The sequence below is a fragment of the Vulpes lagopus genome, chromosome 14 (assembly GCF_018345385.1).
Source record: "Vulpes lagopus strain Blue_001 chromosome 14, ASM1834538v1, whole genome shotgun sequence".
Lineage (NCBI taxonomy): Eukaryota > Metazoa > Chordata > Mammalia > Carnivora > Canidae > Vulpes > Vulpes lagopus.
The window spans coordinates 15,474,090-15,488,393 of NC_054837.1; the positions used below are offsets into that span (position 1 = coordinate 15,474,090).

A 14,304-nucleotide genomic window follows, 5' to 3' on the forward strand; every position below is an offset into this window, starting at 1 on the left:
AGTGCCGCTTTCAGCCCGGGACCTGATCCTGGGGACTCAGGATCGAGTCCCATGTCGGGCTCCCTACATGGAGCCTGCTTCTCCCTCTGCCTGTGTCTTTGCCTGTCTGTCTCTCTGTCTCTCATGAATAAATAAATAAATTAAAAAAGAATTGTACACAGAGGAAGTAAAAACCAATTACAGTGTCACCACTTAATTTTTGCTATTAGGGATATTTCCTGATTTTTATTTAGTTTTGTTAATAAGTGTTTATACCATGCACAGACAGATACCTGTTTCTTTTCATATTATGCCTTTTTTTTTTTTTTTTACATGATTAGGCATTCTTTGAAAACATGGGTTTTAATGGATGTATGCATAGTAGCCCATTGTTTGGAAGGCTTACAAAGTACTTCACCATTAAGTCCACATTTTTGCAATTATGAATAAACCTATAGTGTTTCCTTACCTAATGAACTGGGATACATTTCTGACAGTGGGATTACCAGGTTAAAGGATATGTGGTATACATAGAAAATGAACAGCTTTAAGACTAATGATTTGGGGTCAGATTCCACCCCAAGAAGGTGGTGCCAAAAGTATTGTTTCACCTTTTACTTAATCACATCTAGGCATTCTATTTAAAAGTTTATTTAGGGGATCCCTGGGTGGCTCAGCAGTTTGGCGCCTGCCTTTGGCCCAGGGCGCGATCCTGGAGTCCCAGGATCGAGTCCCGTGTCGGGCTCCCGGCATGGAGCCTGCTTCTCCCTCCTCCTGTGCCTCTGCCTCTCTCTCTCTCTCTCCCTCTCTCTCTCTCTCTTTCTCTCTCTCTCTCTCTCTGTCATAAATAAATAAATAAATCTTTAAAAAAAAAGTTTATTTAAATGATTTCCACACCCAACATGGGGCTCAAACTCTACATCCTAAATAAAGACCAAGAGTCACACGCTCTTTCAACCAAGCCAGCCCCAAAGTGTGGAGAATTTTTAAGCCATATTTTATTTTAACCACTAGTCTTAAGGCCATACATAGCTCAAATTAAAAGACGAATGCATGAGTCATTTTATGAACTAAATTAAATCTTTTTTTTAAGATTTTATTTATTTATTCTTGAGAGACCAGAGGCAGAGACATAGGCAGAGGGAGAAGCAGAACTGAGTGAAGTCTTAAATATCACATATATATTAATATTTGAAGAAAAAATACATAGCTTCTGTGGTCTCAGCTTTCTCCAATGGTTATTTGAGATTATGTTTCTGTAAGTCACCTCTGTGCCTCATGCTGTGAGGTGTCGATACTGTAGAGAACTGGGCCAAGAAATAAAGGCAGCAGGCTCTTCATTTGCTTGTTTTTTAATTGGTACATATTCCTTGAATTTGTTTTCTTAATAATTACTTGTAAGTTGTATGGAAAACAAAAAGCCAATGAGACTAGAGTATAAATTTGGGATCTTGGGAAGATGGTTCAGAGAACAGGTTCATTTTGACCCATCACTTAAACTAAATTTTATAGATCAGTGTTAGTTTATAAATTACCAGTATTACCTTAATTGACTTGAACAGACTGTCAGAGTCACTAGAAAGAATGTGAGCAACAAACTTAGGTAATTTTTTTTTTTAAATTTTATTTATTTATAATAGTCACACACACACACAGAGAGAGAGAGAAAGAGAGAGAGGCAGAGACAGTATAGGCAGAGGGAGAAGCAGGCTCCATGCACCTGGAGCCCGACGTGGGATTTGATCCGGGGTCTCCAGGATCGCGCCCTGGGCCAAAGGCAGGCGCTAAACCACTGCGCCACCCAGGGATCCCAACTTAGGTAATTTTTGAAGTCATGTATGTATGCTCTACTCTTGGAGTCCAAGTGTGGTATGGGTATATTTATATTAAATTTATCTTACTCTTTAGTTAGAACCATGCTTCATCCTGCTGTTTTTATAAAATGGTAGAATTCTGGGGAGTAGGTATTCTGGAAATGCCCAGGGTTTTTGTTTAGCACAAGGTGTCCAGTGATTTGGAGTTTCAGAGCAAAGCTATCAGCAGCCCATAATTAATAGGACCATAGAATGCTCCATCTGGAAGGTATCCTAGGGCTAATCAGTAGTGTATCAGAGGTTCTCCGCCAGGGAAGGAAATTTAGTCTAAGTGCATGGGCAGGAGGATGTTGCACTAAGCCCATTATAGAGTAAAGTGCAAAATTAAAGGAAATACTAAGACAAGCCATCACATGTCAAGGACATGTACTTATACCACCTGTAGCCCTGGGCCATTCCTGACCTTGGATGAACTAAGTTCACTCATCCTTGCTTTTAGTATCACTTTGGTGGAGGATAAAAAGTTGGGCCCAGCTTTTCCTTTTACTGACAGAGAAGTAAGACCCAGAGAGGTTAAGGATCCTACCCACCTTACGTAAGAAGTTATTTTGCATAGTGGGAACTGCAGCCCATGTGCCCTTACTCCTAGTCCAACACTACTATTTAGCGGGTGTATCTTGTAATTTTAAGAACTGTATTTTTCACATACACAAATTGTGTTTCATATGAAAGTTTTCAGTGACACTCACTGGATTAGAGAGTACCTCAACACTGGCTCATGGCTTATTGAAAAAAATCTGAAAGACGAGTCTTATGAAAATTGCAGTGAGACTGGGCACTCAGAAGCTAGTTGTGTCCTGTGGAAGGCTGACTGGCTACTTCCACACATAGGAGCCCAGCTGAAGTGCGTGGGGCTGCAGGTCAGGGAAAGGGAGGGGGAATTGCAAGTGTTTCAGGCCAAGGCCATAGCAACAGAAGGGTATCCCTTCTAGTAGAGATCATTAGCACCAAGGATAGTAGTTTAATTGTTATTTATACACATGTAATTACTCTCTTCTCTCTACTAGCCACTTTTGTGTTCTCTTACAACACCTAGCACAGATAGGGTTGTAAATAGCACCTCCTTTTTTTGTTAAGGTTTAATTTATTTATTCATGAGAGACACAGAAAGAGAGAGGCAGAGACATAGAAGGAGAAGCAGGCTCTTTGCAGGGAGCCCGATGTGGGACTCAATCCCCAGGATGCCAGGATCACACCCTGAGCTGAAGGCAGATGCTCAACTGCTGAGCTACCCAAGCATCCCTAAATGACACCCTCTTAATACTTACTGAGTTAAACTTGTTCGTATGGGATTGTATTTGTGGCTGTGTACGTACACATCCATGCTGAATTTTAATGTTAGTACTCTGTTTTATGGGAGGGAAAATAGAGTCAGCTAACCAAGTTCTTGGGTTGCCATAGAACTCAACCTGCACAAGGACAGTTTGTGGTATATATAATGTTTTCATTTAAATGCTTATGGTGGTACCCCATTGATTAATCCACGTACTAGCTCATTAATAGGATGAAATGTTACGGCAGAAGAGATATTCTGAGAAAAGTTGATCAATCATATAGGACTCTATAGAACTTGAAGTCATTAATAATACCAATAATTTTTTCATCTATCCTGTCTTTAGAATTCACTTGAAATTATTGAGGATTTGGGGGGAAATGTGGTCTCATGCTATGATTGCACAAATGAATAATTTTGAGGTTTTAGAATACAACCTAGAAATTCATCATTTTTTGAATGTATGTTGAATATGTGAATATGTGAATATGTGAATATGGCTGAATGGAATGAATATTTGCCACAAACAACTCACTGAAAGGAGAATGTGCGAATCAGTTGCAGCTGATAAGAAGGGATGGTGGCACACAGTGTGACTGATGCTGGCATTTCAGTGTCTTGAGTGTGCACTGAAACTGAGAACAGTGGTGAAGAAGGGGGAAGAACCCTTGTTAGAAATCTGCTTTATTTATTTATTTATTTTTTGCTTTATTTTTTTAAAGATAATCTTTTCTAAAAAATACCCCCATAGTGTTGCACATGACTTTGTACTCTTCTGAATAGTTTTATTTAAAATTGTTCTGCAAATTCAAACTGGTAATTCCTGCTCTACGAAAGAATAAAGGAGAGCGGGAAGTAGTATGTATTAAGCACGAAGCTCACACTGTTTTTGCTGAGTCCCCACAAGGGTCCTGAGAGGTAGCTTTCATCTTCTAAGTACACCAGCCCTGGGGCTGAGAGTTTACAAAATGGCCCTTTCCCCAGATCCTGCCTGTAGTCTGCTTCCATGGTCCATGATCCTTTGATATGTACCTGCTTTGCATGCAACCATAAGCTCCAGAGGCAGGCCCATGTCTGCTTTTGCTCACTGGCATGAGCCCATCCTGGGTCAGCCTAGGAGGGTTTCAGTCTCCTGCACATGCACCTTAGACGACCCATGTGAAGCTCCTGGCTCACCCCCTCCTTAACCCTTCCTCCAAAATAAATATGATGTAGTACACTGAACTTCCCAAGGCAGAAACCTATATTAATTTTCACAGAAATGGACAGTAATACCATCAGTTGCAACCCCCTGCCCAGTTTTTACAAATGAAAATTTCAAAGTTAGCCAAAAAAACTGAAAGAATAGAACAAACCACCTCCTCCTGGATTTACCAGTTGTTAGTGTTTCACTGTCCCCCTCTTCTCTTTTCTCCTTCCCTCTCCCCCTCTCTGTACACAAATGTGCGTTTAAAAGTTTTTTGGCTGAACCTAGGTTGACGTAATCTGAGGTGTTCCAAATTCTAATTGCTTTTTAATATTGTTTTCTGAAAGGACATTATAGACATATTTTACTTCTTTAGTCTCTTTTAATCCAGATAGCCCTCAACCTCTCTCCCCCCCCCCCCTTTTTTTTTGACCATAACATCTCTTGGTTTGATTCCGACTCTGCCATTTAGACTATGAAGTAGGATCATTTGTAGAAATTCAAGTCCGGATGCATGGGACTGCCTTCAAACACTCAGTCATTGGAGATGGTTTCTGCTGCTTGTTGCATCCCTTTTCAGATCTCCCTTGCAGGGAATATACTTCAGTTAATAAACACTACCACTCCCCGTGCCACTGTTAGAAGACACAGAAGACACAGACAACTACTACACTTTGCTCTTCAGTGTGCGTCAACACATCCATGGTGGGAGTGTGCTAATGGTGTTAGGAGAACCCTGACATATGCAAGCTTGTTGTTGATGCAATGGGGATAGCATTTGGTATTTAATATGAAATCTGAACAGTGTAATGTAAGGCCGAACAATGCACCTATTAAACTGTAGAGCCAGGAAGTAACTTAGTCTGTGGAAGGAGGGTTTGTAGCAAGGGAATACCACTGCTCTTGCTAAAATGATTTTGAATTTCCAAATACCCGAATTAAACGCATATGAGATTGTACTTTTCTTCATGTATGTCTGTGATGTCGTTACACGGCAGTCAGTTTTCATCAGAACATAAATATTTAAAGTCACGATTTCTCCTTTTCAATTTTCTTCATCTAGAAGGAGCTGGCCAACAACCCTGACTGTCCTCAGATGTGTGCCTATAAGCTGGTGACCATCAAATTCAAGTGGTGGGGACTGCAAAGCAAAGTAGAAAACTTCATTCAGAAGGTAAAGGCTGTTCAAAATGCAGTGACTTAAATTTAGGTAGCTTATTAATGGGAGATTTTGTTACCATTGCTTTTTCTCATTTATTAGGTAAAAGTTATTGTCCCTGTATAATTCCTCTCTGCCTTTCTTTTTTTCTCCCTAGAAACAGCAAAGACAGATGCCAGCAGGTTTTAAAGGGCTTTCTTTTGAGAAGAGCGTAGGAGTTTTTTGTTCAAAGTGCTTTCCCAATGGTTTGCCCAGCTGTTCCGTAGAGAGCCCTTTCCATATACAGCATGTCCCCCAGAGGACCTGGTATCCTGGCATTGGCTGGAGGGAGAGGCCAGGCCTTCCTTGCTGAAGGAAGCCCAGCTGGTCACCCACTCACCCCCTCCACGCATTCCTCTCTTAACATAAACTTTAACACTTTGTTTTCTTTAGAGGTCCATACTGAGAATAGTTGTATTCTGAACCTAGGGCGGCAGAACCTGAGGATCCAGATTCTGATTACTTCTTTTTTATGTCTTCTTTATTAAAGTGAAAGTAACATGGACAGTTTGATCTAGAAAGAGCTGTAGAAATGGATACGCATGTTGTAAACACATAGGAAATATGGAGGGTTTCTTCGGTGTCTCCTTCTCCTGTGATGTGACTGTTTTTTCTGTCGTCATTATAAAGAAGCCCCTGGGACATCTCTGAACCCACAACTGCTCATGTCTGTTCCACCATAACTTTTCTACTTTTTTTTTTTTTTTTTTTTTTTAACTTTTCTACTTTTAAGCTGGAACTGCTCTGACATTTTTTTAAAAAGGTTCCTAATGTTCTGGAAACTGTGATTACTCTTGGGCCTGCTTGCAGCTGGCCCACGGTAGGCACTCTGTAAATATTGGCTTCCTTCCTTCCTCTTGGATCATAGTAATAGATTAACAATCTAGTTCGTCACATGTGTAATTGATGAAGTCCCTTCTGTTCATGAAAAAAAATTTTAGATTTGAAGATTGTCCAAAAGTATTAAAGTACTTACTGTTTAGTGTCTTTTCTCTCTTTTGGGGAAAGTTTAGTAAAATTTAAATAATGCAGCAATTAAAACCACTCATTTATGTACATGGTTATGTATATGTGTGTGTGTGTATATAGTGACAGTAAGACGGAAGCATAAAAATTGATGGAGAGTATGTAATTATTCTTGATTTAAGTAAGCATCTTATTCCGTAGAACTCCGGATTCTTTTGTTTCAGTACACATCATATTCTACCTCAGTATCCCTTTGATTTGCAGAGACATTAAGAATGACTGTGTATAGTTTTATAGTAGAAGAAATCGAGTTGACCTTTGGTCACTGAGATTTAGAAAAAAGTAAAAATAGACCAGATCTAGCAGGAGTTTATGTTGGAATAGAATGTGTGCGCCACATTTTTTTCAGTTCCTAATAAATTGTGCTACCTTTGCAAAGAAAAGATTGTTTCACATTTCACAGGGAGGTTTTTCTTTTTATTTTGTTTTACAGAATGATAATGGGATGGAACTGAGATTTCCACTAATTGACAAAGTGATCTTTTCAAACCAAATATATGTAGATTGCATGGGTTATTGGAATGTAGAAAGTTAATATGTTATTAACCTTAGATTTTTGCTGTCTTACACTACTTTTCTTCTTTGTTTTAATAGCAAGAAAAAAGGATATTTACAAACTTTCATCGCCAACTTTTTTGTTGGATTGACAAGTGGATCGATCTGACAATGGAAGACATTAGGAGAATGGAGGATGAAACTCAGAAAGAACTAGAGACAGTAAGACCGCCATTTGTGGGAATTCTCTCATTTCTCCTTTCTAAAACTGTGTGCATGCTTATAGTAAGTGTAGACTTAGGAATAAGAAGAGGGTCTTTAAAAGCTTTTTTTAAATGATTACCCTCCTCAAAATCAGGCTTCTTAGACACTAACATCCCTTCACATGTTCTCATTCTCTTTTCTTGAGCAGCTTCTATGAAAGTAGCCTAGAGCTTTACTGATGTAGAGTTGGTTACCTGTTAAATGCCCAATGGTTTCATATTCTTTGTCACGCATTAGTTCTCTGTGATGGTACCTGGTTCATAGTCCTTTTAGGCACTCACTTTATCAGACTAAATAGCCTTTGGCTCATTTTGTTGTCACTGTTCAGTTACTGATGCTAGTACTGTAAGTCCTACTTCCCTCTTAGGTAGAGAAGCCTAGCCATATTGTCACAGCTTCCCTCCCACAGCTAGCACTGAATCCTTAGCTCTTCATTTTTTTTATTTTTAAATATTTTATTTATTTAATCATGAGAGACACACAGGGAGAGAGGCAGAGGAACGTGGGACTCAATCCTGGGTCTACAGGATCACACCCTGGGCTGAAGGCTGCGCTAAACCGCTGAACCACCCAGGCTGCCCTCCTTAGCTCTTCTTAAGCTTTAGGCAGGAACTGAGGTAATGCCTGGGCCAGGGATCAGCATGCCCTGTTTCACAGTTAAAGCCTACCCCAGTTCCCGCCCTGCATCTTGTGAGCGCCCCCTTTCTGCTAGGGATGGATTCTTCCCACTTCCTCTTAGAAGTGTCTGGTTTTGCTTTTGCTCTGGGCTACACTGCTTTTCAGTTGAAAGTAAGGCCCTCCTGGGGGGAAGTGGACCCAAAGAATGTCCGGGATAGGCTAGTGGTTTCCATGCAGTCATCCAGAATCCCGCCAGCAGTCCCAGTTTTGGAAGCCGTGCAGGCGGGAGTATTTGACAAACGCCTGTGTGTGAGGCAGGACCTCCACTTAATCACAGGAGAATGGCAGCAAATCAGGTTCTTTGGCACAGAAGAAAACCTATTTGTCTGGCACACGGCATCATAAAGAATCTGTGTTTAAAATTGCTTACTTTTGGTGATTACGGCAGATCTGCTTCTAATTAGCTTTATACAAACCTTCTGAGAGAACTAGGACGTATTTTCTTTATAAGGCAATAAAATGTTTTAACCTTATCTTATACAGAAAGTAAACTTTCGGCAGTCTCCAACTTATGAATGGATTTTGTTCCAAAAGTTTTTAAGTTGATTTTTTGGAATTTGGGACATGTTTTACCATGGAGACAACATTATAAATTGGAGTTTGGTTTCTAGGCCAGACAATAGAAGCCTCTTTGACCTCTGTTTCTCATATTAATGGTATGATTCTGAGTTCTGGATCTTGGAAGTGTGGTGATAGAATGGCAAGCATGGAGGACTCTCCTTCACCCCCTTAGTTTTAGGCTGGCCCCTAATATGTAAACCAGCAAGAGTAAGTCGTGGATACTTCCTCCTTTTTTTCCCCATGCCCCTTCTCCCACTTCTGTCTCTCCCTTTTCAGGAGTGCTTTGAGAATGCCCTTCTCAAAACACCCCTACTCCTACCCAGTGCTAGTCCCTTCTCCCCTGCCTTGCTTCGTTCTGCTCCCTCTAGGTGGTCTAGGCTCCAGAGACCTGCCAGCTGTCTCCAGCCCCTCTGAACAGCTAGGCTCAGCTAAACATAGAAAAGAAGGCGGCATGATGATACTCATTCTCTGATACTAAACTCATGGCACAACTTTGGTATCTTCAAAAAAGATTTACCAGTGCTGAGATAAAACAAAACATGCTTATTTTTCTTGATTTGAACTTGGAAGAAGGAGGTTTGCTTTTGCTTTTTATGCTAAGGAGGACTGTCTATAGCATGAGGAAAAGAGGTCATAGTTGGAGGGTGACAGATGGAGCCCTCCCTAGTTTGAGCTCTGAACCCTGCCTACCTCCGGGCCCCTTGAACAGAACTTGGCTGTGACCTCTTCCCTCAGGAGAGTACCCTTCCTTCCCTCCCAGGTCCTCAGTCTCAGGGCACATAGTATTCCCAGCATAAACACAGTGAGTGCCCTGACCAGGAGGTGGGGATGCTCTCTCCCATCTCTTGCCGCAGGCCTGCAGGTTCAGCTCCTTGCTTCTCCATGCACGTCCATAAGGTAGACAAGTAGTTACACAGGTAGTTACATAGAAGCCCCGTTTATTAGAAGATGTCATTGGTGTACCTGTGTGGCTCAGATTGACTTCTCACATGACATTGGTAGAAATCTTTTGTTGGTTCAGAGTTTGGGAAACATGGGAGTTTGTTAAATATTTCAAAAACATTTCAAGGCAGTTTCAGCATTCTCTGCTGATCATTGTAACGTAAAATTCATTTAAGTTATTTTGCTTTGGGTCATTGGGGAGTGCTTTATTCCACATCACATTGCTGCTGCGTTGAGCCCTAATAGTTGACTTGTGAGCATCTTCAGATTCTGGGCAGTAGTAGGCCAAAGCGCCTACCCAGAAAGCACCTGCCTCTTGACAAGGCTTACGACTTCTAAGTATTCACCACTACCCAGGGATTTCCCCTTTTCTTGAGGGCCTGTTGATAGAGTTTGATACATTGTATTTCTCTTCTTAGTTCGAAAATATTTTAAGATTTGGGTTTCTTTCAAAGGGGTTTTAGCCCTGGAGGAAAGGAGCAGCATCTTGAGAGCTTAGGCGTGACAGGAATGCTCCCACCTGGAATCCTGAAGAGAAATACGGGTTAGACTCAGATGCTAAGGAAGTACTGGGGGTAAACTCTCTGCCTATTTGTTCACAACTGGCACTTCTGGGGTGGGGGAGAAGTGTTGAGGTCTAGAAATGTGTTTATTACAATATCTGTTCCTTTTCTGACCATTCTTTTCTGATTTTCTCATTGAGTTTTTTTAAATCGTCTGTAGTCTACTGTTACTAATGCCTGTCCTTTCTGATGCATCTTTATGTCCTTTATTGTTTCTCATACGTTCCCATACTCACTTGTTCTTCCTTTTGTCCTTTCTCTTTTAAATGAACTTCCCATAAAGAACTCCTCTCAGACACTCTAGCGTCAGGAGCAGCAAAGGTGGCCACACCTGAAAATATAAGTCAGACTGTCAGGGCATTTTCTCACGTTGTGTTAGTGAACAACAGTTCATTTACCCCTTGGCTGTCTTTGATAATTTCATATCATCAGTCTGCAGGCTTTTGTTTCCTGGATTCAAGAATAGATACACATTTTTTGTGCTGTTGTAAGAAAAGCCTCTTGCAGGATTTTCCTTAGACCAGCATTACTAGAGAAGCCTCAGAATGTCATTCTCAGTGTGGATGTGGTTATGAACAGGCAGCAGTCATTCACAATCTTTTCTGGATCTTTTTTCTGCCCTCGCTTACTAACCCAATTTAGAGTCTGTGATTTCAGCAGCTCATGATTTTATTTTACGTTTAGATGCGTAAGAAGGGTTCCGTCCGAGGCACGTCGGCTGCTGATGTCTAGATGAGTCCCCTGTAGGGTCAGAGACAATATCAAACTGTGTAAGTGAAGACCCGGGTAAAAAGAATGTTTAAAAACCAATACCTTTGGTTAACGGGTAGTTAACTTGCTGAGCAGAGACTGTTAAATGTGGTTTAATTTTTAGAATTTAAAGAGATACATATTTTAAAGATTGACATGGGACACTAAGCTATTATTCTGTAAGAGTTTTATCTCTAGAACAGGTTGAATTTAGTAAACTCCAGTTAGTTCTTAGTGTTAGAACCAGAAACCAACTGCCAGTCATGCTCATTCATCACGCAGTGTCCTAGAAGCCAGCTGATTCTTCGTTGATGGCCAGTTAATTGACCTGTTTCTCAATAGGACCATATATGGTTAGTAAAGAAATAAAAACATTTCAAACCAAACAGAGATCCTTCATCCCATATCAGAAGGGCCAACCTTAGTGATTCATTGTGGTTGAAATTTTCTGAACATCTCAATGCCTTCCTTCATGTTGAATCTTCAGTTACCTTTACAGTTAGCTTTAATATGTCTAAATATACCTTGGTTTTTACTATAAAACATTTCTATGGCTTTATTTCCCTAACACAAATTTATATGCTCAGATAAGAGATTTTCCTCGGGAAAAAGAGCCGCAGAATCTACCCCACATGCCCAAGCCAGCATGAGTAAGCACAGAGGGATGGTCCACTGCCACCAGTTGTTGCTATTGCACCGCAGTGTGTATTGAGGAAAAGAACAAGACCGAACACTCCTCACTTGCTGTGGTTCTTTGCTGCCCCCTCAGTTGTGCTCCCTGCTCTTATTCTCCAATTATGGAACGGGGGAGAAACAAGGTATTCAGGTGTGAACACAAGCAGTTGTACAAATAAGAATGAAGGAACTCTGCTAGGATTCCTCCAGAGCCCACTCTTTAAATATAATGTTCATTAAAAAAATTTTTTTTAAGTTGTTAACTTTTTTTAAGTTCTTCTAAGTTCTGTGACTTATTTCCACTTCCAATTAATTTATTTTCCCTCTGATGAAACAAAATGTTATGCCATTAGTGAGACCAAAATCTTCAAGAGAATAAACTCTTAAAATGGAGTAGTTGGGGTACATTATCTGGCAAAAGTTTTGCCACATTGAGGGGTTTTTTTCCTTTTCTGGAGAATGTATGTAGCGCAACGACATTTTTTGTGTGTCTCTGTGTTTTAACACATTGCCCTCTCACTTTTCTTACAGTTACGTAATCAAGGTCAAGTGAGGGGAACAAGTGCAGCCAGTGATGAGTGAAGAAGAATCTGACCAGTGTCTTGCAGTGTTGACGTTTCCCAGACGTGTGCTTGTGATGATGTACTCACACGCACAGGTTCCCAACCACGTGTGTATATATGTTTGTGTGTGTATATATCTGTAGCTGTATATAAAACGCATGTAGAGCTACAGATCAGAATACACACACTTGTGTATATATGTACATACAGACATACTGAAAGGATTAGTACAATTTCTCCAAAGTACTGTACCTATCTTCAGCAAGAATGCAAAAGAAAATATTTTCAATATATATACCTGGAACAGATTTTAATAATTATCAGAGTAATACCATTATTGGACAAATTGACTGCAATGTAATACTAGCTGGTATGTTTCATAAATGTCAAATTGTGGACCAATATATATATATATAGCCTTTTATTACTTTTCTGTTCTTTTAAATCAGTCTCTTACAGATTTTTATTTTAGTCCCAAAAACAGACTCCCACAGAAAAATTTATTCAAAATCTTTTGGTATTCCAATGAATCTGAAATGTAAACTCTGAATGTATTTATAACGATTTATTTCTGGATGGTTATTATCTTAAATTCAAATCGGACACTGTCTATTAGGAAAGAATATAGTTACTGGCCAATTTTTACTTGTTTGCCCTGAGGGGGGAAAAATCCTTTAAAAAAAAATTCTGATTTTTATTGGGTTTTTGTATTTTAAATTTCAAGTATTTTTCTACATCAAACCTAGCAAAAAAAGGAGATGACAGTTTGTGATTTATAATAAACACTATACAATTTTCAGGCTCCTGTTAGGCAAACAAAGAAATTGATGAAGAAATTCATAGCATCGTAGGCTGTAGGAAAACTTGGAAGTAGAGCACTTCCATGGAGTCTTGTTTCTGAAATGACTGTTTTCTGAAATTAGAGCTTGGAAACTATGCAAATGATCTAGATTCCTCACAGCTTACACGCTAGAATACAGATAGTGATGACTTTTTTTTTTTCTTTCTTTCTTTCTTTCTTTTTTTTTTTTTTTTTTTTTTGCTCTTTTCATATTAAAATACAGCCTGTGGGGGAGGCACTGCCTTTTTGAGATAGCAGGGAGGAATTAAAGCTGCAGCACCCAGCACTGGCTGGTCTGCTTGCCCAGGAGGCCACACTGAAGAGCCAGTGCTGTGCCACCCACTGGTAGGTGCTCTCTAGTAGGATGCCATTGGAACCTGTCATGAGTAAGTGTCATGAACATGCTGGTTAGCAGCCGCTGCCACCTCGTCTCTCTTCTTCCTTCTTTAAGAAAGGAACCATAGCTGAGTTAAGATTTTTATCAGCTTTCTCTGTCCGAATCCAGTTTTTCTCCTGTCAGTCCTGGAAGCTTGGCCAGAGTGATGTTGTTGAAGCCTTCCCGTCACAAACTGTCTTGTTGAACCCCTCGTCCCTCCTGCAACACGCCAGCCCCTGTAGTCGTATCACATTTGTAATCTGATTTGCTGACAGCCTTGCCCGCCCTGCTCCCCGTTTTCCCACACACCCCGTGGCTCTACCGAGGTGGTGGCAGTGAGTCAGACAAGGGTGTGTAGGATCGCTGCCGCACCATGATGCCCTATTAGCCTTGGCTCCGAACCCCACACTGCATATGTCCTCCGTGTACTCAGGATCAAGACTGATGTTTACTCTCTGGGCGCTGTTGTAAGATAGGTGTTGTCAACGCATAATCATTGTCTGCAAAATGTTTGGTGCAAGGAAGACTATTGCTAATTTTATGAAATAAAGAGTCTCGCCCTCTCCTTTAATGGACTTAACTCTCACTGGCATCTGTAGCATCGTTGGGAGTGTGGGCGCCCATGGAAATCCATGCCCAGTGCACGGGTTCTAATGTTTTTCTAACAACTGTGGAGATTTGAGGGAATGCGTGGTGAATGTAAAATATCTAGTTTACTTGGCAGTCTCTTGTGTAAATTACAGTAAAACAAAGTAAATGAAATTGAAACAAAAAATAAATTTGATCACAAAATGCCACTTGTGTGCTTGAGTGGTTGTTTCCCCGATGCCACGTCTGGTTCAGCATACTGTGGACCACTTACTTCTCTGCCACTTTCTCAAGAATTCTGTTTGGCTCTGCTACTCTGGAAACAAGAAAGGAAAAACGTGGTTTTTGTAAATTTTTCACTCCAAACTCTTGTTCTTGAGATGTACCTGTGCCACGTTAACCTGTTATGTTTGCTTTCTTAGATAATTTTCTGCCTTTAAAAGCTAAGCAGAAAACTAAAGGGTTATTTAGT

The 14,304-nt window shown here is 40.4% G+C and overlaps 1 protein-coding gene across 2 annotated transcripts in view; it reads left to right on the top strand.

Moving 5' to 3' along the window:
* Nucleotides 1-14,041, top strand: part of PITPNB (phosphatidylinositol transfer protein beta) — a 64,927-nt gene extending 50,886 nt beyond the window's left edge. The window contains exons 9-12 of one of the 2 annotated variants that reach the window (XM_041728830.1): nt 5,376-5,486; nt 7,131-7,253; nt 10,724-10,809; nt 11,996-14,041. In XM_041728830.1, the coding sequence (XP_041584764.1) occupies nt 5,376-5,486; nt 7,131-7,253; nt 10,724-10,771 (282 nt within the window). In that variant the 3' untranslated portion in view covers nt 10,772-10,809; nt 11,996-14,041. The remainder of the gene's footprint in view (nt 1-5,375; nt 5,487-7,130; nt 7,254-10,723; nt 10,810-11,995) is intronic. The other variant, XM_041728829.1, reaches the window with a different exon arrangement.
* Nucleotides 14,042-14,304: the final 263 nt, after the last annotated feature.